This window comes from Microtus pennsylvanicus, chromosome 13 (genome assembly GCF_037038515.1).
Source record: "Microtus pennsylvanicus isolate mMicPen1 chromosome 13, mMicPen1.hap1, whole genome shotgun sequence".
NCBI classification, from domain to species: Eukaryota; Metazoa; Chordata; class Mammalia; order Rodentia; family Cricetidae; genus Microtus; species Microtus pennsylvanicus.
This window is the reverse complement of record NC_134591.1, coordinates 12,619,840-12,641,172: the sequence shown is the minus strand read 5'-3', so window position 1 is coordinate 12,641,172 and position 21,333 is coordinate 12,619,840. Positions and strand designations below refer to the sequence as shown.

At 41.0% G+C, this 21,333-nt stretch overlaps 1 protein-coding gene across 2 annotated transcripts in view; it reads right to left on the bottom strand.

Moving 5' to 3' along the window:
• Frmd3 (FERM domain containing 3) overlaps positions 1–14,917 on the bottom strand; it is a 188,396-nt gene extending 173,479 nt beyond the window's left edge. The window contains exon 1 of one of the 2 annotated variants that reach the window (XM_075945786.1): positions 14,485–14,917. In XM_075945786.1, the coding sequence (XP_075801901.1) occupies positions 14,485–14,631 (147 nt within the window). In that variant the 5' untranslated portion in view covers positions 14,632–14,917. The remainder of the gene's footprint in view (positions 1–14,484) is intronic. The other variant, XM_075945784.1, reaches the window with a different exon arrangement.
• Positions 14,918–21,333: the final 6,416 nt, after the last annotated feature.

Sequence of the window (21,333 nt, the reverse complement as noted above, 5' to 3'; positions counted from 1 at the left end):
GAAGAGGGTGAAGAAGGATTGTACAAACCATTGTGGTCAAGAACACCACAATAAAACCCACAGAATCAACTAACCTGAGCTCATAGGGGCCCACAGAGACTCAACTGACAAGCATGGAGCCTTCATAGGACTGACCTAGGCCCTCTGCATATATGTTACAGTTGTATAGCTTGGTCTTCTTGTGGGACTCCTAACAGTGGGGGCTGGGGCTGTCTTGTCGGGGTCCAGCCTAGACAGGTTCCTACATTCCAGGGTAGGGGTGTGTGTGGATTAGAGATGTTAGGCAGAACAAACAGAGACTTAAAAGAAATAGATAGAGACACAGATTAGAGTTGGAAGAACAACCCAGTGAATGAATCTTTCCACATTTATTTTTCATAGGTTTTATATATCCCAATCCAAACAGGAGGGAGAAGACAAAAAAAAAAAAAACTATTTGGTAAAAGGCAAGGAACAAACAAAGTGATCATCTCATCTTCTAAAACATCAAGTAACTACATCCCAGGTGAAAACATCCTGTTAGTAGCCACACACTGGCTCCAATCTCCTGATAATAACCCTGAAGAAGCAAGAATGGCCTGAACTCTCTGACCTTTAGTCAAGGTGGAATAAATCTACATCTGTGTGCTCAAACACTTTTTCTGAATGTGTTGTTTGTTTTTGTGGCCTTTTTCCTCATATTGGGTAGGTACCTAGTCTAACTAAAACTTAATATACCATGCTTGATCAACATCCATGGGAAGCCTGCCTTTTTCTGGAAAGAAACAGAGGGGGAGTGGATGGGTGTCAGCCAGGGGGAGGTAGCAGTGGCAGCGGTGAGGGAAAATCACAGGAGAGGGGGGAGGGGAAAATGTGGTCTGAATGTAAAAAAAAAAATAAAAATAATGAGAGCAAACAAACATGAAGAATGACTTGCTTCATTGATAGGTTCACTCATGGTAGATGCAGAGCTTAAAAACTTTTTGTTGTTGTTTTTGACACAGGGTTTCTCTGTTTAGCCCTAGCTGTCAGGGAACTCGCTCTGTAGACCAGACTGGCCTCAAACTCAGAGATCCGCCTGCCTCTGCCTCCCAAGTACTGAGATTAAAGGCATGTGCTACCAACACCTGGCTTGAATTTAGTATCTTAATAAAGAATTTACAAACTCTAGTGTCCCTGGAATTTTCCTTTACAAAAAGCTTTAAGACATTGAAAGCCTGAAGCAGAACATTTAAAAACTCTTACCTATAGCTACAGAAATATGAGCTATTCCACTGTTGTGTAGTACTTTCCTCAGAGGTAAAACATTTCATATTGGAGGGAAGTACATTAAGACATAGGATGTTCGAATGAAGATGTAATGCTAGACCTTAAAGTGAAGCCTGTAGTAATTCTTGCTTCTATAAATAACCCCAATAAAACTCAGGGGTTCCCCAAGTAGGACTTTGGTATCTATCACTGATCTGATCCGGTAAGCAGACAGTTATTCACAAGTCCCCATGAATAGTGTTACCCAACAACTACGCAGAAGAAACCCTTCTTCAATTCTCTTTGGCCCCAGCAAACCATTTCTTGATAAGTAGTCTTTTTTCCCCCCTAGTAAAATGGCCAATAATGCTTTCAGGATTCTTATTATATACTATACTATCTACTTCAGCAGAGAATAGCCAACATCCTGCTATATTTTATAAACTGCCGTACAAGTCTTTCAGTTCCCCATAAATGACAAGTCTTTATTTTTGGCCTTTTCCTAGAATGTCCTTCAAACTACACTCCTTAACACTGCCCATTTTTTTTAAGACAATGGCTACTTTTTTTATTTTTTTTAAAATGTATATCACACATCCTTCTCTCCAAGAGTCCACTTGTTCTTTCAGGCTGCATTAGAGCACTGTTCCAATAAAATCACTGCTCGTGGAAAGAAGGCAGAGTGGAAATCTGGCAGAAAGTGATACTTGTGATTTATCTTGAAGTCACATTTTATAATACAAGGAGAGAGCATACAGAGGTTTAAAACCTTAGCTGAGGACTTACAAAGTCTAATATTCCCTGGGAAAAAATATTTGTTTTGGAAAAGATAGGTGGATGGATGGAGGTTTTTTTTAAGTATTGAATTCTCCCTTAATAGTGGAATACCTTAAAGGTACAAACCTAAGTCCTGTCTCCTTTCTCCATTTATTTCTAGTAACACCAAGAAAATGTTTCTATCTCAAAGTTCTTTAATATAGTGAAAGAAAAAAACCTAGTATTTTCTCATCAATGAGCATATTCAAGAAAAGTCTGGTGAGAATATTTTTTAAAAAACAGAATAAATTGGATAATAGAATTAAAAGACACACTTTCTCTAATGAAGGTACAATTTGGAGAGAAACCGGAGCCATCCTCCTCTTTGGGGCATATGTTTAAATCTGCTTTGTTCTTATTAACAGTTAAATCTGCTGTTCTCAGGTGGCCACATTGCAGCTGGACCTGCAACCTCAACTTCTGTAGCTGCCCTTGAATTACAGGAAACTTTCCCTCTCTTTATCCTTTTTAATCAGCACTGGGAAAGATGGTGCCATCTACACCTGGTGGAAAAACTCTTTCCAAACATGGAAACAAAAAGTACCACTCAAGGTGTCCCTCAACCATGCGGCAGGACATCCATCTGGAGAAACACATCTCCCTTGAGGTTTGAAACTCAAAAGGTGAAGCTACTGCAGGAAAGGTTCCAGGTGAGATGAAAGAACATAACATTTTGTCTTTTATTTTTTTTCCTCCCGACTCTAGTGATTTTATTACTCTTTTCCCTATGCCTCAAGAAAAAAAAAAGTCAAGCTATATTGGAGCTCGTGCTCAGTCCCAAAACATGATATTCTCTTAATTTTCTAGAGGGCACCAAATACCAGGGTCTGACATTATCAGAACTGAACTAACTTGCAGAATCTTCCTTAAAACTACACTGTATAGCATTTTAGAGGATAGACAAGAATTATATTGGCATTATCTTTATGTTTGTCTCCTTGTAATTATATGAGGATTAATTTGAAATTTTAAACTCTAAGCAATACCTCTATCATGCCACTACACATAGGAGACTATGTAGCTATATAAGATGCCAATATACAGATATGTGAGCTTATGTGTAAATGTGTACCGATACTGAAGAAAGCAGAAGGTAACGGTTCTGTGATTTCCATTTGCTTTCTCTTAACACTGGAGTGATGTTATGTTGTTGGTTTTTTTATTTTACTTTTTCCTTTTGAAATTATAATAAATTAAATAATTTTCCTCTTTTCATACCCTTCCATATAACCTTCTTTGCTCTCTGTTAATTTCATGGCTTCTTCTTTTCTCTGATTATTGTTACATGCATATATGTATATGCATACATATTTCTAAGTACAACCTGTTTCTATAATGTTACTTCTACATGTTTTGGGGGCTGAACATTTAGTATTAGATAACCAATTGTTATATTCTTTCCTTAGGAAGACTATTTCTCCCTCTCTGAGCATCCGTTAGTTACTTGGAGTTCTTTGTGTAGGACTGAGGCCTGCGTGATTATCAACTGTCCATTTTGGCATGTCTAATGGTATCATTCTTGTTCAGTTCATATTATAGGTAGTCATGTCAGTAAGTCTATATGTCCCTACCTTTCTGACATTAGTTGGAGAGAGAGAGAAAGTTTACAACAAACTCCCTGATCCGGCTCTTACAATCTCTCCAGCCCCTCTTCCACAATGATCCCCAAGTCTTGGGTACAGGAGTTGTTTTGTAGATGTATCCCACGGGACTAGGCTCCACAACCCTACATTTTGATTAGTTATGGTTTTCTGTAGTGGTCTCTAATTGTTGCAAAGAGAATTTTCCTTGATGAGGGTTGAGGGCTACACTTATTTGGGAGTATATAAACAAACATTTAGATTGTAGTTAGGATTTATACTGGTTTAGTAAAGTGGTAGTTGTAGGTACTTCTCTAAGACCCATGGCTTCACTAGCCCTGTCTTTCTCTTAAACTTAAACAAACAAACAAACAAAAAACCAGTTTTCAGTGGACAGACATCAGTTTAAACAAACGATTAGGGAAACTTCAAAAGCAAAATAACTGTATGATTTAGTACAGAGAAAGCAAACCTAAACAAAATATAAGAATTTAGGAATACCACATTGCCTGTGTAAAGTTCAGTTTCAGATAACAAGAATTTACACAACTTTCAGACCAATAGTCAACAATGTGCACATAAAATATTAAAATCTATCTTTGCATAGATGTACCAAAGCAGAATTATTTTTAATAAATAGCCTACTTATATAAATAGGGCTAGTTAATGTTAAGAGGTTAATTTTTATGATATTCATTCAATAAAATATATTGGACTTTCTGCTTGTGTGTGAAGATCTTACTCAGTCAACACTGAGATTCTAGATTAACTCTAAAAATCAAGGCCTAGGTCTTAATGCAGCAATTTGTACTTCTAGAATAAGAGTTAACTAATCTAGCTGTGGTGGTTTGAAAGAAAATGTCCACAAAGGGAATGGCATTAGTGGAAGTGTAGTTTTTTTGACATAGGTATGGCCTTGTTGAAGGAAGTCTGTCACTTTGGGGTTGAGTTTTGAGGTCTCCTATGCTCAAGCTTCACACAGTGAGAGACCACTTTCTGTTGCCTGTCAACAAGATGTAAGGACTCTTAACTACTTCTCCAACACTCTTTTTCCTATGGTCATCATGTCATACAATGATGATAATGGGCCAAACCTATGAAAATGTAAGATATCCCCAACTAACTGTTTTTCTTTTATAAGAGTCATCATGGTTATGATGTTTCTTCATAGCAATAAAAACCAAAACTAAGACACTAGGCACTAGCCTTGATCTGTTATGGCTGATTATCTTCCTTGCTTTTGAATAGTCATACTCTAAATGGTAGCATGAGACATGATATAGAATGTGCTGATCCACACACATATGTGAGTAGTCCTCAAAAGGGCTTTTGTCTATATTTTGGTCACTAATTCTAATCATTTTGGACTCTGAGTCAGCTTTCATTCTTACATCCAATTTATTATTTATGCCTAGGCTATTGCATCAAGAAAAAATATAAAAAGGTAAATAGAAGTCAACTGGCAATCTTCTATGCTTCTATTCAAATGAGATTCTGAAGCAGATCATTAAAACGACCCTTAGATTTGGATTTCTAACCTGCCTGTAGATACTGCCCGCTAATCCTTTAATTATTTATCAGTTTCATTTATAACTGGACATTCTTAGTAATCTCCAGACTTGTACAGATGCCTCGTCTTGGTTTTAAACCTGAATACAACAGTCTTTATGTCATGTATATGTGCCATTTTGTTCTTAAAAAAAATTTTGTCCATCTTTCCCAAACTGATCAACGGTCTCTTAAACAATTTTATTTTATTTTTTTTTATTTATTAAAGATTTCTGCCTCCTCCCCGCCACCGCCTCCCATTTCCCTCCCCCTTCCTCGTCAGCCCGAAGAGCAATCAGGGTTCCCTGCCCTGTGGGAAGTCCAAGAACCACCCACCTCCATCCAGGTCTAGTAAGGTGAGCATCCAAACTGCCTAGGCTCCCACAAAGCCAGTACGTGCAGTAGGACCAAAAACCCATTGCCATTGTTCTTGAGTTCTCAGTAGTCCTCATTGTTCGCTATGTTCAGCAAGTCCGGTTTTATCCCATGCTTTTTCAGACCCAGGCCAGCTGGCCTTGGTGAGTTCCCGATAGAACATCCCCATTGTCTCAGTGTGTGGGTGTACCCCTCGCAGTCCTGAGTTCCTTCTCGTGCTCCCTCTCCTTATGCTCCTGATTTGGACCTTGAGATTTCTGTCCAGTGCTCCAATGTGGGTCTCTGTCTCTGTCTCCTTTCATCGCCTGATGAAGGTTAATATTCAGGAGTATGCCTATATGTTTTTCCTTGGGTTCACCTTCTTATTTAGCTTCTCTAGGATCACGAATTATAGGCTCAATGTCCTTTATTTATGGCTAGAAACCAAATATGAGCGAGTAATCCCATCAACGGTCTCTTAAACAATTAAAAAAAATATTTTTAGTCGTAGCTCTGTGCTTGACATACGAAAGATATTTAACAAATATTAATTGCATAAAATTGAAATGAGTTTTTTAAAAAAAACTTTAATTCATCTTTGAAAATGCAATTATCTGAACTACCTAAACTATGCAAAAATTCATTATATTATGAATAAGCTACACTTTCTTTTTTTCTGAAATGCTCCTCCCCCTTTGTCCTATGTTTGTAAGGAAAATCACCAATTTAAAGAGCCACAAAACTCATATTACAACAAAAGCACACCGTGTCGTGCCCACCAGAATCAATACTGCTTTTGAGAATGTGTAGAACGTAATTGCATGTAAGTATAGTTTTCTTAAAGAAAATTCCAGTGTTTGTTGGGAGTGGGAATATTTCTCAGTGGCATTTGGATTGTGGCATCCAATCAGCTCTGGAATACCAGCTTCCAGCAATGTTCAGAATTGAGGAGAAGAATAAGCACAACCAAGAAATTCTAGATAGAAATAAATGAAGCTATAATTTAGTGAAGTAGAAAGCACAACTGAGAACACAAAGCATCATAAAATGCAACTTATATACACTTTCTATAATAACTCTAAATATTAATGGTCTGAATTCTCCAATCAAAAGAAACAAGTTAGATGAATGTATTAAGGAATGAAAATCCACGTATCTGTTTTCTACAGGAATCAGTTTAAAAGCTATGTAACATCTTAAAGTTAAAGGCTAGAAAAATGCATTCCACGCAAATGGGTTAAGAAAGCAAGCATTAAGAGCTACTGAGTACCAGCCTCAGCACTCTCTAGGTTCAGAACAGGACTTCTACAACAAGCAAGAACTGGCTTGGGAATGAGATCTGAGAGGTAGAACTGACTGACTGACGCTGGCACCCTTTACATGCATGTTTTTTATTGCTTGAGGGAAGATGAGAGAAGGGAGAAGAATAGGGTCATCAAGCATAAAGGCAAGGCATCAGGCATAAGGGTTAAAAAAAAGAGGTGATCTCCACAAAGCTTTCAGTTTATGTAGGCATACAGACAAGTAAACAATCCCATTGTCAGGAACAGTAGTATCAAGCATGCATTTTCACAGAGTCACAAGAAACTGGTTGATCTGGCAAGGAGGCCCCTTATGTCTCAGAGGGGGCATTGCTGTGAAATTTGCCTGTGGCTGGGAACACAGTCTTGGTAGCTATACTAACCTGTAGGCATGATTTGCTTTAGTATCTAGCTGGTTGAGTTAAAAGGAATCTCTTGTGGTTATTTTGCTTTTGACTCCAGCAGGGTGCCCAGGTGAGACCTTTTCCTCTCTGAAGCTAGTTTTAGTGACTCAGGCATTTTCCCCCTATAAACAGTTAATTTCCTGGCATATGATCTTATGCGTTGAAACCAACGGTAAACACAGAATATTAGTAGCCTGTTAAATCAGAGATTACATGTGATCAGAAGATTACACCTTCCTGAGTCTGCTCTTAAATATTACCCACACCTGCTCTCTGTCAGGCTAAGAGTGGCTTCATATGGGTAAGTTCTCAGTTCCAAGTCATTGCCTTAGAGGCCCAGGGCCTCACACAATTCAGGCTGTCTTGTGGAAGACAGGGCCATGCCAGACACCTTATTTGACTGCCTGACCTGACCAGTACAAGGACCTGGCTTGTCCCAGGGGACAAGGACCTGCTTTGTCTCTATGGGGTTCTATTATCAGGAGAAGTCCTGTTAAGGAATTTCTCATACCCCTCTGACTTTTTTGACTCAAAGTCTACCACAATGCTCTAGTCCCGAGTCCTAGCATGGACTTAAAAAAGGAACACTTAACATTTTGAGGCCTGATCTCCAAACACCCTTGGGTTGTCTTCTACAAAATCTTTTTAAATTGGGGCTGACACTTTACGTCCTTTAACGTCTAAAATTTTTTTGCTGGCGTAAAACAAACAAGCCCTCCATAGGCCCATGGATTCTGAATGCTGTACTCCCATTCCCACTACTCCTTCCCAATCCCCTTACCACTTCTCTAGCTGTTTGCTGTTTGTCTACTCCAAAATGTTTAAGTTTTTCAACTAACACAGGTTCCTAAAAAAAAGTTTTGTTCGTCTGTCTGTTAATATATATGTGTAAATAACGTAGCCACAGTATGCTTGTTTTATGTAAGTGTGTGTATGTGTGCTTGTTCTACAATCTGTAAAATTTATAGCTCCAGATTACTACAACAGGTCTGCAAAAATACAAACACATGGATAGCCATCATTTTTGGTTGAGCTCAAAGTAAAAACCTCAGCGCCATCTTTAGTAAGACAATCTACATGCTCTGGACCTACCAAGGGGACATTTTGCCTCCAATATACTTTGGCTTACTAAAATATTCCCTCTAGTATTCTTGCCTCTACTAGCATTGATAAGCTGTACCTGACTGGGTAAACTATATGTCTAAACTTAACTTATATGTCTAATTTGGATATACCTGACAGGTAATCGTACCCGGATTCTCAAGTGCCTTTACAGATCTGAGAGTATGGCATCTTACAAAAGAGCTTCTTGTGGCAGAGAGACATGCCAGCATTCTCTAGCTCCTCCAAGAAGATGAATGGTTACAGAAGACCTGCCTGGAGATACTTCCTGGTGGCTTGCTTTTGGATATGGCAAAGCCACCCACACACCAAAAAGCTGTCTTCCACCTCATCAGCTTCCTAGACACTACACTGGGGGATTGTCATCTCATCCTGCCAAGACAGGTAAACTGAACTCTACCCTGACAGAAAAATTTTCAGGCCTCCAGGACTCAACAGCTAAAGGCAAATACTACTTCTAAGACTGGTGTTTGCCAAAAACTACAGAGAGACTTGGGATTGCCTATGTCGCTAAAAATGCTGTTTCACTTCCGTTCATTTATTTATCTATTTCAGATCTGTCTAATGGCATTTGAAGACTTAGAGTACTAGTACCTCATTACTTCATTTGTTAAGTTTCCTCTTAAAAATACAAATAGGTGTGCCTCTTTCACAGGCTTCATAGTCCTACATTAACAGGTTTCAGATGTATCTTCAGAGGTTCAGAGTTTCCAAATTCCTTTAATTTTCTTCAAAAATGTCCATGCCTTTTAACATAAAGCCATAGCCTTCTGCTATGACACCAATATGTAAATCTGTTCCAGCTGTCTTAGAGATACCTACAGGTTTCTGGAAAAAGTTCTGCTGCTGTATCAGAAATCTGGTCTGGTAAAAACTAACAGTCTCCAGAGCCTATTTTGATCCCACCCATTTTCAAGGCTATTTTACAGGTCACTTCTGCTGTCTGGACCAAGGCCAGCTTACAGAAGGCCTTCCAGATAATGCCACTACCTACACTAGCTTCCAGAACTTTGCCATTGGTACCACCCCTCCAGGCTCAAATGGGCACCTACCCAGCAACTAAAATCTGTTTTAATGGGCATGTCTGTTCTCGTGTCTCATTCATTCACCCTTGCCTCTTCTGTGCAAGCAGGGCACTTCTCTGTCCCATTCTTTTTGGGAGTTAATCACCCTTCCCATGGCTAGCTCCATTCCTAAGGCCAATAATAACAATCTATTTTTTCTCCTAGCCACCTTCCTTCTCATCTCCCTCAAGGAACAGATGCCTGAGGTTTCCAGGATGGCAGTTAACCAGATGCCTCTCCAATCATACCTCCTGTTGAGTGTGAGCCAACCAATTCCCAACTCTCCCCTCTCCCACATTGCCCCATGTCTGCAGGAAGTTGCCAGACTTGAGCCAGCACTCTTATATCCCAAGAGTCTTGCATGTTTGGGTTAAGGCTTCACCCCAGGCTCTAGCATCCATATGTCCAAAGAGTCTGGAATGTTCGGGTGGAAATTCCATCCCAAGCCCCTAATGCGCAAAACAATCCCACACCAGTTTGGATTTAAAGGAGTATTTATTTTAGGGGAAAAACGTACAGAACACTGACAGCCAGGAAAGGAGTCTAGTCCCTGGAGCAAGAGCCGGAAACAAGAGAGGGAGCAGAGGGCGGCTGGACTTTTTAAAAGAGAAATAATAGACCACGCCCAGTGGGCTGGTATTTCAGCAGTTGTTGGCTGCAGGAGTGGAAGGTACTCCGCAGCACGCCCCCTCCTCTGGGAGTTGCCTCAATCTAGACTCCATCCTCAAGAAAGCCCAGCAAATGATGACCCCACCTCAGAGATGCTCAAGACCTCTCCCCAGGGTATTTAAACAGCAACCCAGAGAACAACCACGTGGTTTTCGGTCTTCCTTCCCTGTCTCTTCACTGGGGAGCTGGAATGCCCCACAGGAAAGCTCATATCCATTAAACCTGGGCTCTTGCTAATTTGGTCTAATTTGGTCTGATTTGGATTATTGCATTTGTGGAGAGGTTTATCGGGGTGCAAAAACTTTTCAATGAGTCCAGGAAAAAAAAATGACCCAATTAAAAAAATGGCCTAGAGTTCTAAACAGAGAGTTCTCAATACAGGAAATAAGAATGACTAAGACATGACCCCCAAATATATCAAGCTTAGCAGTTAGAGAGATACAAATGAAAGCAATTTTGAGGTTTCATCTTACCCCCCTCAGTCAGAATGGTTAAGATCAACCAATCAACTGGCAATAGCTTCTGGTGAGTATGAGGAAAAGGGAATCCTCATTCATTCACTGTTGGTGGGAATGCAAATTGGTGCAGGTACTCTGATTATCAGAATGGAGAATCCTTAACAAACAAAACAAAACACTAAAAATAAATTTACCACATGATTCAGTCATATCACTTGTCATATGTCCATAGGACTTGATATCCTACACCATAAATACTTATTCAGTCATGATCACTGACGCCCTATTCAAGAAAGCTAGGAAATGAAAACAATCTCTTTGTCCTTAAATGAATAATGAAAATAAGGGAACACACACACACACACACACACACACACACACACACACACACACACTATGGAATACTATCCATCTGTAAGGAAAAAAGTGAAGTCATGAAATTTGAAGATAAATGGATGGACCTAGAAAAGATTATATTAATGAAGTAACCCAGACCCAGAAAGAAAGATTGTCACTATTTATCTCTCATTTGACATTCCCAGCTCCAAATCTTCAGAAGTAAGTATGCAACATGGAGTAATTACAGAAACCAGGAAAGCATTATGGCATCACAGAGCAGGAAGGGTTGAAAGAGGAATAACAATAAAATGAAGCTCAAAACAGAAAAATGGGGAGGGGGCTCCAACTGGGAAGGGGAGGGGAGGTCATTACAAAAGCAAATGAAATGAGAGGTGACAAAAACCACCAAGTTATTTGATAAGGCCTTATTATTTTATAGTTGCCTAAAATTATACATAAACACACACACACACACACACACACACACACACACACAGTGGTTCACAATGTCTCCACAAGAACTACAGACAAACAGTACCCTCGGGATTTAGGTAGGTATGAGAAACCTCCATTTGAATGATTGGTTAGGTTAGGCCGAGTGAGTCCCACAACAGTATACAAAACTGCCGTTACCACTGTTGCCTTTCAGAAGTGGAAGGTAAGTCCCCATTGTACACTTTGGATGCAGGACTCAGATTATTTTTATTCGAGCTGAATCTGATCTAAAATCCTTGTTGTGCTTTAGTTGCCTTCGTACCAGGAAATACTATGGAAGCTTCCAAGAAAAGTGTTTTAATACAGCTTTTAAAGCCGTAGTAAAACCTCCAACTTGGAGACAAAACGGTTTAATTTGCTTCCACTTCCAGGTAAGGGTCCATCACTTAGGAAAATAGGGCAGGAACTCAAGCAAGCCCAAAAGCTAGGGGCAGAAACTGAAGCAAAGGCCAGGAATAGCAGTACTTAGTGCTTTGCTCCTCAGAGCTTGCTGAGCTTGCTGCGTTACAGAACCTAGGAGATGACCTAGGAGATGGGTGGCACCACCTCTCTGACTTTAATCGTCAATCAAAATGCTCAATATGATTTTCCACAGGACAATTAAGATGGGAATTTTCTCAGCTGAGGTTCCCTCTTCCTAAAAGACTCAAGCCTGTTAGGGCCTGGATCTACCCTCGTTCATGGGGTTCATCTTGAGGACAGTTTCTGGTCAGTCAGCTAAAACAGTTTCTTTCTGTGCTCCCTCTGCCCTGCCTGGTGATTAGCTGTAAGGCAATTTTGACTCCATCTTTGGTGTGGTAATTTCCCACCTGCCTCGGCGGAAATCCTTGTGCAGCAGCGAGGTATATAAGGATTTCCCCAAAGTTGAATAAACGGCATTCGGCTGATCTCCTTTTGAATGACCCAGGTCTCTTTGTGTGTTCTTTCAATCTCCAGGCCCTTGCCCAACTCGTGTATGGTACAGTGGTGCGTGAACTGTACCGAGGGGGTAACAGAGAATTGGGTGTTACACAAGCCTATTTCAAGTTTTTCAAGCTTGACACAGCCAACCAGCATAGGAGGAAAACTACTAGTGGTCTCCCCTTGAGCTGTGACTCGCAAGAGTAGATATCTATAAAGGTGCAACAATGTGAATGTAAATTTCACTAGACAGGAGAGAAATAATGAATGGTACTAGAAATCTAACCAACTTCCCAGATCTGCTGAGGTCCTGAGTCTTAGGAGAGAACCTGCTACTACCATTTTTGGTAGATCAACATAACTCCTAACTACATTCAAAGCTTATCCTTCTACACACAGACGAATATGTCGATCATCCTTCACTAAGAGGCTTCTCTTTACAGAAAATGGAGACCATCACATAAAATCATGATTGGATACAACCCAAAGATCAAGGACAATGGGCAATCCAGCACCGGAGGATACATCTACTTCAAGGGTCCTGCATCTGTGGCTCATAAGACACTGTGTGAGAGTGGCAGAAAGATTGTAAAATGCTGAATACCAGGATGTCTGCTGTGAACCAGTTTCTCGTAGAAACGGCACAAACAAGACCCGAACAATAGTAATATCAATAAGCATACTAACTGAGAAAGAGTCCCACCCCTATGCAAAGAACTTCAGGCAATTAATGAATGCTGAGGAGTGGGAGAATTACCCTTTCCCATGGGTAAGTCCCCTTATTGGTTATCCAATACAAAATGGTCTGCACTGAAACCATATATAGACAAACAGTAAAAACACACTCAGCGGGTTGTATTTATATAATTGTGTATATATAACAACAATAATAAAAGAGGCTATCGATTTGAGAGTGTGGTTGGGGGCACGTGGGAAAAGTTGGAGAGTGGAGTCTTGGAAGGAGCTGAGGGGAGGAGAGAGAAGGTGGAAAGTGATGTAATTATATTTTAATTGACGTGTCTTTTTAGACAATTCAGGTACAATCTAGAGGCGAACGTCTGCCTCTAGGAGGTGCTAAACCATTCACTTCTCACAGGCATAGATCTTAGAAACTTACAATGTATTAGACTAGAAGAGGGGATCCTAGAAATAATCAATTCGATTTTAAACTATGATGCCAGCAATGCTTTGCAGATGCAAGCTTTGCAGAATGTGCATGCCACATGAGGTCATGGAGAAGTGCACACCTACCTACTGGCACATCAGCTAAGGGAAGCACAAGTGTGTGTGTGAGTGCACCAAAACACACACACACAAACACACACACACACACCACCACCACCACCACCACCACCAGCAGCAGCAGCAGCAGCAGCAGCAGCAGCAGCAGCAGCAGCAGCCGCAGCAGCTTACAAAATATTTGCAAGGCCAAAGACACTTATCTCCCAAGAAAGAGAGCAATAAAAAACAGTCAAGCAATGTGCCTTCTCCTCCAACTTGACCACAGGGAATAGTTACCAAATTCCAAGCTATTTTACCCAAGATTCAGCTTCCTGCAGGACCTCATGAATCTTTTTCTTCCTTTGAAGCACAGACTTCACCTTCTTTGGAGATAGCTCCAAATGAATTATAACGTGCATTCCATCTCTCGAATCTGGAGCCCAAGGTTTCGAGGAAACTTGGGAAGTCCATTGCCCCACTAGAGAAGTAGAGACTATTGGCAGAAAAAAGGACGGTACAAAAAGCAGGTTCCCAAACAGCCTGGGCGCGGGAAACAAAAAGGGGAACCCTGGCCGGTGGAGTCCTTTTCCACGTGGTGGGGGAGAAAGAAGTGGTGGTGGTCGTGGGGTAGCGCGCAAGTGGACCCTTGGCTCTTATGGCTTCTATGTCCTAGTGGGATAGGCTCCAAAGGGACCAACACAGTGTTAAGCAAGAGACATCTGGCTACCGACTCAGCCTAGGAGCAACGCGAAGTAAGCACAGTGTACATGTCAGGGTAGGGGGCTGAGGAAAGGAAAACGCAAGGCAGACGTTTATAGAGGGCCAAAGCCCCTATCTTGAGGACTGAAGCAAATCCCGCATTCTAGCTGGGCTTCTCTGCGGAGGTGGGTTTTCTACCAGCACATGTCTACTCTCAGAGACCCCTTACTCACTCCTGTACCCTAATAATACCGTTCGCCCTGCATCCTCCCCCGGTGCCACCGCACCTGGATATGGCAGGAGACCTCCGAGTCGTCCAGCAGCCGAATGGTGCATTTCATCTCTTGGTTGAGTGATTTGATGCTGGAGCTCCGAAAATGAATCATTTTCATAGTCCCTCTGTCTCTTGGCGCACAGTGACAAGAAGCGAACATACACAGCAGCACGCGGGAGCAAGCCGTAGGAGGCGCGGGGCCCGCGCGGCCCTAGTCCACGCGAACATTCACACGGTCTCAATACAGTCCAGGCTCTGGGTGCAGCTCCGCCCAGAGACGGTGGCAGCCCAGGGCGCCAGCAGCCACCAGCTCCAGGAGCGTCGGTCCCTCCCTCTCCTCCTCAGATGATCCAATCCCCGCCTCCTTCCGTAGCTAGCTCAGAGGGCACCTCCCTTGGCTGGAGACTGCGAGCGGCTGGAATCCACAATCTTCCTAGGGATCGAGTGTGGAGAAGGCTGAGGACAGGGTGGATCTTGACTCCCAGCATCTCTGGAGGGGGCTTTTTGCACCGCTGCTGCTGCGTCAGGCTAGGCCCTGCTGCCTTCCTCTAACTGGCCACCCCTCCCTCCTCCCATTGTGGTTTCTATAGATGGTCCCTGGACTGCTGCTTCCCTGGACCTCAACGGTGCCCTGCACTGTGAAATCCCAGGTCCCAGCGGGCAGCAAAGAATGGAGAGCAATCCATACACCTCCCTTAAGCGCGCTATTGAGCTGGCAGGAAGTCTCAAACAATGGCAGGAGGCACAGGCAGTGCTCATGCCCAGGGCCATAGTAACTCTCAGATATTCCTGGAGGATTTTTAAGTCACTGGTTCAGCTAATTAGCTGAGATCAATTCCCCTCTTCGTTCCTCAGGAAGAAATTGTTTTTCTTAAGCAGCGTGATCTTTGATTACAGTATCCCTTAGACACCAACTAAGAGCCCTATTCTGCCCCGCCCCTCTTAGTGAGGCTCCTCCACCTCCAACTGCATAGGAATCTAGTGACAAAGAAGTTTCCCATCCTATTTTAGTCTCCTCTCTGGGTGCTGGAAACCCTGGAATTCCCTGCTGCACTCCAGGAATTCAGTGCTATCCTAAGGTGCTTTGCCCCTGTGTGAAATGCTCTAGGTTCAAGGGGTGGCAGAGAGACTGCAGCTGTTTGGGTGGGTGGAGCTTCGAGGTGGAGGGTGGGATGTTAGGAAACTGGGCTTGAATGAGAGCTGCTTTGTTCAGCTCTTTATTTTTCTTTGAGGAAAGATCAGTTGCTAGTGGGAGAACTTGTTGCTAGCTGTCAATTTTTTCACGGTTTTTCACACATGCAGAGTCTCTTCATCGAAAAGGATATCCTGCATACAGGGAAGGAGGCTTAGAAGGGATTGGCTGTGGCTTCAATTGCGTTTGGAGTTCTCCCTCTTTCTACACCCTACTTCCTCTCCTCTTCCAGCAGTAATAGTCCCCCTACAGTCAGGCCTCTGCTTCTCAGTCCTCCAAACTGCAACAGCTATCAATCTAAGAGAGCATAGTGCTCCTTGTCTGAAACCTCAGCACTAGAGATGATGCAGGAGGATGGAGACTTTGAGGTCAGCCTGGATTGCCTAATGAGAATGTCTCACATAGAAAAGAAAACAGGAAGAGAGCGTGCACTTAATATAACATTACGTCTTAGTCACTGTTCTATTGCTGTGAAGAAACATTATTAGAAAGACAACTCTTATAAATGGAAGCATGTAATTGGGAGCTTGCTTGTACTTTCAGAGGGCTAGTCTGTTATCATCATTGTGGGAACATGGAGGGAGCATTCGCATTGTGAATGACACTGGAGCAGTAATTGAGAACTTCATCCTGATCCATAAACACAGAATACATTTAATGTAACATTAGGTTTTAGTCACATTCTATTTTTGTGAAGAGACACCATGACCAAGGCAGGTCTTAAAAAAGGAAGCATTTAATTAGGGACTTGCCTCCAGTTTCAGAGGGTTAGCCCATTATCATCATGGCAGGAGCATGAAAGCATCATTGGCAGCATGCACGACTCTCTCACAGCAACTGAGAGGTATATCCCAATATATAAGTAACAGGAAGAGAGAGAGATGCTGCGTCTGACCTTAAATTTGACATCCCATAGCCCATTCCAAGTTACACATTTCCTTTAACAAGGCTACACCTTCTTATCCTTCTGTTTCTTCTCAAATACGCCACTCCCTGGTGACTGAGCATTCAAATATATGATCCTAGAGAGGCTATTCTTAATCAAACTCACCACACATGATGAGAGCTAAATTATGGTTTTGAGATATGTAGATAATTTTGTGTGGGTTTTCATAGGATAGAAATTGATAGGTCAGAATCGAGGTCATAGGATGATGTGAATTGCAGCTGTCAGTGCAATGAGATAGGAATACAAGACATATTTCTACCTCTAGTCAAGTGAAGATGGTGTTTAATTCATTTTTCTAGTTCTGTGATAAAACACCATGAGATTCAGTGTAATCTCTTTATTGCAAGCCACTGAAAAAAATCAAAGAGCAAGTCACATACTTCCAACATACAATTACGCAGCATATTCATTACTAATCCAAAGGAAAAGAAAGGGACCATAGTGAGGAAATACTAGATAAAGGGAGAACTGAAGAACAGAAGGGCTAACACCAAATCCTATAGTCCCACCTTTTGTGCAATGGGTTTAAAGGGCTCTGTGGTTCTGGTATTGCTGACTACAACACACTTCTCTGAAATCTCTTGAAGTAGAGCTTGCCAATCTGCACAGCTCTCAGCACTACTGTCTCCCAGGTTTCTACTAGGATGTCTTATTAAGCTCTTCCTTCAGCATCCAACTGCTTTTTCTAGTCCAAAGTTGCAAAGTCTTCCACCTTTTTCAGAAACCAATATGGTCAGGTTCTCCACAGCAATAACCTACTTCTTGGTACCAACTTTTGTCTTAGATACTTTTCAATTGTGGGGTTAAGTCACCATGAACAAAGCAGCTTTGTTATCTCCCTGTCTGTTGTGCCTATCCACCATCATGGCCCTTCTTACTCTTCTGGTTTCTGCAGTTATTCCAGGTAGTATACTGGCATATGAAGAAACCACAAATGAGAAAGAACATATTATGTTTGTCTTTCTTGATCTGGGTTACCTTACTCAATATCTTCCTTTCTATTTCCCTCCATTTACCAGCAAATTTCATTTTTTTACATCTGAATATTATCCCAGAATATGTATGAGTATTTCCGCTGTCCATTTATTAGTTAAAGGACATTTAAATTATTTCCATCTCCTAGCAATTATGAATAAAATAGCAACAAACTTTGCTGAGCAAGTATCTGTGGAGTAGAATGTTGAAGTCTTTGGACATATGCAAAGGAGTGGTATAGCTGGGTCATATGGTAGATTAGCTTTTAGCCTGCTAAAGGTTCTCCACCCTGTTTTCCAAAGTGACTGTACAAGTTTACAATCCCATGAGTAGTGAATGAGACTTACCTTTTTTTTAACATCCTGTGATTTTTTTAAAAAAATCTCAAAGTAGTTTTCATTTTTATTTAACCTAATCTCTAACAATAACAAAATTTAGGATACTTCTCAGCTGCTTTCATTTCTTTTGAGAAATATGTTTGCTTTGAGACCTTTTTGTTTTTGTTCTAATCACATTTTTGAAGACTAACTTGTGGGGGTTATTTGCTTGTTTGTTTTAATTCTCTGTTTCTTTAATTACTTATGTGTTGTGTGATATTTTCTTGGTGTTCTGACAAATAAAGCTTGCCTGGAAATCAGAGGGTAAAGTTAGTCACTCGTTAACCAAAGTCCTTGGACAGTGGTGGCTCACAATTTAATCCCAGCACTTGGGAAGTGAAGACCGGAAGTGACAAGGTGGAGTGGAGACAGGATCTCAGCCTCTTGGCCAGAGAATTCAGAGATAAGAGGCCTCTGGAGCCTGCTGCTCTGCTTCTCTGATCTTTCAGCATTTACCCCAATATCTGACTTCTGGGTGTTTTTGATAACACTGATAAGGATGATGCTTCAGCTGGTTTCCAAATTTGGGGAACAAATTCACAGAATGCCACTTTGTAGCTATAAGCACATTTTGGAGCTGCACACGAGGGCTCCTTCTAGAGTCACTTCCCCACTGACTAGGTTTTCTAGATTTTGTTTCAGCCTCTCAGCTGCAAACTCTGTCAGAGTTAGTCCCTCACCACCAGCCAGCTCTGCCTTTAGGCAGCTCCCACACATGCTTTTTCCCCACAATCCCCTGTGTACATTTTTCAGACAGTGGGCTCCCTCTCCTGGTAGGTTGTGGGCTTTCCCTGGACCGCCTCCTCAGGATGCTGCCACACAAAGTAGCAACACGTTTCTATTGTTCTAAGCGGCTGAAGTCAGCCTCTCATTTAACCATCATTGTCATCCAATTTGGTGAGACATTTGGGAATTCTTTTTCAATTTTATTTAAAAAATAAAAAATGTCTTTTTTTCATTTTACATATCAATCTTAGTTCCCAATCCCTCCTCTCCTCCCATTCCCTTCAACTTTTTCAGCACCCTACCCCCATCCACTCCTCAGAGACGGTAAGACACATTGTTTTGAGGAAGAGCCAAAGCCCTCTCTACTATATCTAGGCTGAGCAAGATATCCCTTCAAAGATATTGGGTTCCAGAAGGCCAGTACAAGCAGTAGGGACAAATTTTGGCTCTACGGACAGTGGCCTCACAGTCTAAGCCAGTCATACAATTGTCACCCGCATTCTGAGGGCCTAGTTTGATCCTATGCTGATTCCTTCCTTGTCTGGCCAGAGTTGGTGGTTCCCATTAGCTCAGATAAGCTATTTCAGTGGGTATCTCCATCTTGGCAAATACCCAAATGATGCTCAATCATATTACAAGGGTTCAACTGTGTTCATAGCAGATTATTTGTTATGATCATAGCCTGGAAACAACCTAGATGCTCCTCAACCAAAGAGTGGATAAAGAAAATGTGGCACATTTACACAATGGTAAAAGATCAATGACATCTTGAAATTTGCATGTAAATGACTGGAACTAGGAAAAACAAAACATCCTGAGTGAGTTAACCCAGACCCAGAAAGATGAGCATGGTATGGACTCACTCATAAGTGGATACTAGCTGTAAAGCAAAGGATAAAGAGCCTATAGTCCATGATCAGAGAAGCTATATAACAAGGAGAATGCTAAGAGAAACATATATAGATCCCCCTGGGAAGAGGAAATATCCAAGATCTCCTGAGAAAATTGGGAGCATGGAAATCAAAGAAGAAGAGAGGGTGGAAGGGGAGGAGGAGAGGAAAAGGGGCAGAGGGAGGAGAACTTGAGGGAATGGGATAGTAAAGAGGAGTGAAGGACAGATACACAGAGCAAGGGAAGAGATAAGTTAATTGAGGGAGCCATTACGGGGCTAGCAAAAATCCTGGCACTAGAGAAATTTCCAGGAATCCACAAGGACAACCCCAACTAAGACCCTAAGCAATAGTGGAGTGGGCGCCAGAACTGACCTTGCCCTGTAGTCAGATTGATGACTATCTTTTTTTTTTTAAATGTCACCATAGAACCTTCATCCAGAAACTGATGGAAACAGAGGCAGAGACCCACAGCAGAACACTTGGCTGAGTTCCCAAAGTCCAATCGAAGAGTAAAAGGAGTAAGAATATGAGCAAATTAGGAATTCTTAATGGGGGAATTAAAAATAAGAGAGCTTTCCCCCCACATTAAAAAATGAGAAATGCTATTACAAGGGCCAGAGTTAGGTCTCTGTATGGTTACACATGGATGGCTAAAAATGGGACAATTAAATGAAGGAATAATCACCTTAACTGGGATTGACATAATGCTAATTATCATTTTAATAATTCTCATTTTATCCCTAATATGTTGGTTTATATGAGTGCCAAGATACAAGCCTTAGAAAAACTTATTAAAATGTATCATAGATATATTCAGATCCAGATAGAAGGATTTAAAGGAGAACCAACTTCAGTATTACTATAAGGTTAGAGGATATAATATCAAATGTAAAAAAAAAATACTGCTTTAGAAGATTAAGCAAAAAATTCAGGAGAAACAGCTTTAGAAGATAAAAAAATTTCAGGAGAAAAAAACAATAGAGGCCTCCTTATTAGAAGATGTGATAGTTCATCAAACAGTATGATCATATGATCTAAACGCACTTATAAAACTAGCAAATGCTTTTAATTTGATCAGATATAAGTTACAAAAAGGGGACAACCCAAAAGTTAGGGTAGGGGTAGAGTTCTCTTTTTTGCCTTTTCAAGAGAATGAAGAAATCCAGCTAAGGAATCTGAAGACAACTGGACAAATGAGACATCTGAAGAAAAAGGACAAATCATCCAGAGAAAAGTCCCCCCAAAAAGAGTAGATTCATCTATTGGTATATGACATCTCCAAAAGGATAAAATTTTATAAATCTTCACAAATCTTTGTTTCTACCGTTCTCTACAGATAGATAATACAAATGGTCTTTTTGTAGTACCAGTTTGACTAAAAATTAAAACTGGCTTTGGAATTGGAATATGGTTCTCTCCTTGTCTAAATTCAAGCATGCTTGTTAAAACCCAAAGTCTCTGATTTATGTCAGAAGAGTTACCTGATATAGGACAGAAGAAAAACTAAAACTTTAGGGAAAATTATATTTTCACTAAACTCATGATAAATTAGTTTAATTTTTACTCTTTAACACTTTTCTTAAGGCATAAATATTATCTCAGAATTTATAAGATTATATGTATATATGTAAATATAATATATATTAAACCTTTTGTTCTGATATTAATGATCATATAAAGTAGTAACTAATTCTAGAAGAAATGATCCATCTAGTTTCCTGTACATGATTCCAGGTTTGAATCTCTATCA